Raw genomic sequence first — 3,378 nt, forward strand, 5'->3', positions numbered from 1 at the left:
CCCTTGGGGCTGCAGCGGGGTCTGGGGCCGATGTTCCCCCCGCAAAGGACTGGGTTCCCGCAGCATCCTCCCACCCGCAGCCGGAGCAGGAAGCTTTCTCCGCATCCGCCCCGGGCTTTTTTTATACCATAACTTGTGGTGAGCCCAGAAGCTGCAGGGAATTTGGGTGTTTTTCTTAAAAAATAAACCAACCCAGAGCCACATAATTAAAAATCTCAAGCGTTCCGGTTGCAGAGATGCTCCCAGCGTGTAAAGGGAGACGGCAGCTTTATGGTACATTAAATTAAGAATGGTTTAGGGTTTGTGTTATTTTTTTTTCCCCTTCCAAAATAGGTTAAAAATTGTATTTAAACCACGTGTTTTTGTTTATTTAATGATTTGTTTGGTTTATTTGCCTTTTTGTTTTAAAAGTAAGCACCGGGTCAGGTTTGTTACGTTGCTTTTGTGCCTGGAGCAGGAGGAGCTTTAATCACTTTAATTTCTATTTGGCCGTGGAATGTTTTTAAGGAACAACTTGAAGGAAATAATTACATATTAGAGAAACTCTGTGGGGCTGCATTACCATAGAGAAAGGCTGTGCTTATTTTCTTTATGGACTTAATAAAAAAAATTAAAACTCAGATTTTTTTTTTTTCCTTTCCCGATATGCACTGGATTTCTGCAGAAAGTATTTTCAGTAAAAATGAAGTTTTAGTTTTAATTTTTAATATTTCTTGTCAGTGACCTGACAATTCCCCCTCCCCATCTGCGTAGGTTGCAAAACTTTACATTTTTGTCAGCCCAAAGCTAAGAGAGGACCCCCAAATTGGGATCAAATGGGGTCGGTGGGATTTGGTGGGGGCTGCAGGTTTTCGTCAGCCCATGGAGGGGTCCGGGGGGTGCACCAAGGGTGACCCCAGCCCCTCTGACCCCTCTGCTCCGCAGTGGAGCAGGACCGGGACATCTCCTCCCCGAAGCCGTACTGGAAGGAGTTCAGGTTCGACCTGACCCAGGTGCCCGCGGGGGAGGCGGTGACGGCCGCTGAATTTCGCATCTACAAGGCACGAGGTGTCACCCGCCACGCCAACAGCACCCTGCACCTCAGCATCTACGAGGTCGCCACCGAGCACGCCAACAGGTGACAGGGATGGGGATGGGATGGGGACAGAGACAGGGATGGGGATGGAGACAGGGAGCAGAGATAGGGATGGGGATGAAGATGGGGATGGAGACAAGGATGGGGATGGGGATGGAGACAGAGATGGGGATGAAGATGAGGAATGGAGATGGGGATGGGAATGAAGATGGGGATGGAGAACAGAGATGGAGATGAAGATGAGGATGGAGAACAGAGATGGAGATGAAGATGGGGATGGAGACAGAGATGGGGATGAAGATGGGGAACAGAGATGGGGATGGGGATGAAGATGGGGATGGAGAACAGAGATGGGGATGAAAATGGGGATGAAGATGAGGATGGAGACAGAGATGTGGATGGAGACAGATGGAGATAGAGACAGGGATGGGGATGAAGATGGGGATGGAGACAGAGATGGGGATGAAGATGGGGATGGAGACAGAGATGGGGATGAAGATGGGGATGAAGATGGGGATGGAGAACAGAGATGGGGATGAAGATGGGGGACGGAGACGAGGATGGGGATGAAGATGGGGATGGAGAACAGAGATGGGGATGAAGATGGGGATGAAGATGAGGATGGAGACAGAGATGTGGATGGAGACAGATGGGGATGAAGATGGGGATAGAGACAGAGATGGGGATGAAGATGGGGAACAGAGATAGGGATGGGGATGAAGATGGGGAGGGAGACGGATAGAGACAGAGATGGGTATGGAGACAGGGATAGGGATGGAGACAGGGAGTAAAGATAGGGATGTGGATGAAGATGAAGATGGAGACAGAGATGAGGATGGAGACAGGGATGGGGATGAAGATGGGGCCCCCATTGAGCCCAGCACTTTCCCTTCCCACCATCATGCATACGCCGAGGGCAGCAGCACCGCTGCAGCCGGCTGTTCCCGTGCATTCCCATTGGCAATGTCACACCCTGGCTTTTTGGCTGGGGCTGGGAAGATGCTTCTCTCCCATAGTGGCTACCACCATCCCATCCAGCACAGCCACAGGCACTGGGAGCTTCCATCCTGACCCTGCTGTGCCAGGACCTGTACAGACACCGTCACCGAGGAGTCATTGCCACGAATTATGGCCGGTGCCCTTTGGGTCTCATTACTCACCTGCTCGTTTCCCCCATTTCCTCAGGGAGTCTGAGCTGTTCCTGCTGGATGTGCAGGACCTGCGTGGTGGCACCGAGGGCTGGCTGGTGTTCGACGTCACCGCCGCCAGCAACCACTGGTTGGTGGAGAGGAAATACAACCTGGGGCTGCGGCTGTACGTGGAGACGGACGACGGTACGACTGCCTGAGCCCCTCGTGCCATTCGGGGCCAGAAATGTCCAAAACAGGGTCCTCCCATCCCCTCTTGGTGCTGGGGAGGGTTTGTATCACTGCAGGTTTAGATTTCCAGCTGTGATGGAGGACAGCGGAAAGAGGGGGGGCAGAATTTGGGGTTACAGGGAAGCTGTGATGGCAAAGCTGCTCAATGCTAATGGATGTGGGCTGTATATACACACACACACAGAGAATCGCTCGGTTGGAAAAGCCCTCTGAGATCATCACGTCCAACCGTTCCTGTCTACCCCCTAAACCATATCCTTAAGTTCCTCATCTACCCGCTCCTTAAACACATCCAGGGATGGTGACTCCACCATCCCCCCACTCCCATGGGGTAATAACCCCATTAGTGCTTAATGAACCCCTTACCTGGAGGGTTCCTGGGTTGTGTGCACCGAGGATTAACCCTCTTCTCACCATGGCATGAAATCCGCTCCAGAGACCCCATTTGCAAGTGTCACGATGCTGAGGGGCACAAAAAAGCACCTCCAAGGGGATCCGGCCAAAACCACAGCTCCGAATTTCCTCTATTTTTCCTCTTTTTCTCCTTGTTTTATCCCAATCTTTCACTCTGGACAGGGCACAGCGTGGACCCGGGCTCGGCGGGGCTGTTGGGGCGCCGGGGACCCCGCTCCAAGCAACCTTTCATGGTGACGTTTTTCCGGGCGAGCCCCGGCCCCGCGCGCGTGACGAGGGCGGCCAAGGCCCCGCGGAGGCGACAGCCCAAAAAGACCAACGACCTCCCGCACCCCAACAAGCTGCCGGGGATTTTCGGTAAGAGCTTTTGCGGGGGCGAGAAGCCATTCCCTATGGAAAACACCAGGCTCTGCTGCAACCAAGGGCCCTTTTGTTTGTAGCTTTTCTTTGCCAGGAATTGCAGTTTTTGACCCAGAAATGCACCCCCTGGGGGAGCGGAGCAAAGGGCTC

At 52.9% G+C, this 3,378-nt stretch overlaps 1 protein-coding gene across 1 annotated transcript in view; it reads left to right on the plus strand.

Annotated features, from left to right (window-relative positions):
• Positions 1-924: 924 nt before the first annotated feature.
• The window catches only part of LOC104536600 (bone morphogenetic protein 8A-like), a gene marked incomplete at both ends in the record, with an annotated part of 2,993 nt that continues 539 nt past the window's right edge, over positions 925-3,378 (plus strand). The window contains 3 exons of the mRNA XM_010179262.1: positions 925-1,117; positions 2,261-2,409; positions 3,031-3,224. Of these exons, the coding sequence (XP_010177564.1) occupies positions 925-1,117; positions 2,261-2,409; positions 3,031-3,224 (536 nt within the window). The remainder of the gene's footprint in view (positions 1,118-2,260; positions 2,410-3,030; positions 3,225-3,378) is intronic.

Source organism: Mesitornis unicolor, unplaced genomic scaffold (genome assembly GCF_000695765.1).
Source record: "Mesitornis unicolor isolate BGI_N332 unplaced genomic scaffold, ASM69576v1 scaffold35402, whole genome shotgun sequence".
Classification (NCBI taxonomy): domain Eukaryota; kingdom Metazoa; phylum Chordata; class Aves; order Mesitornithiformes; family Mesitornithidae; genus Mesitornis; species Mesitornis unicolor.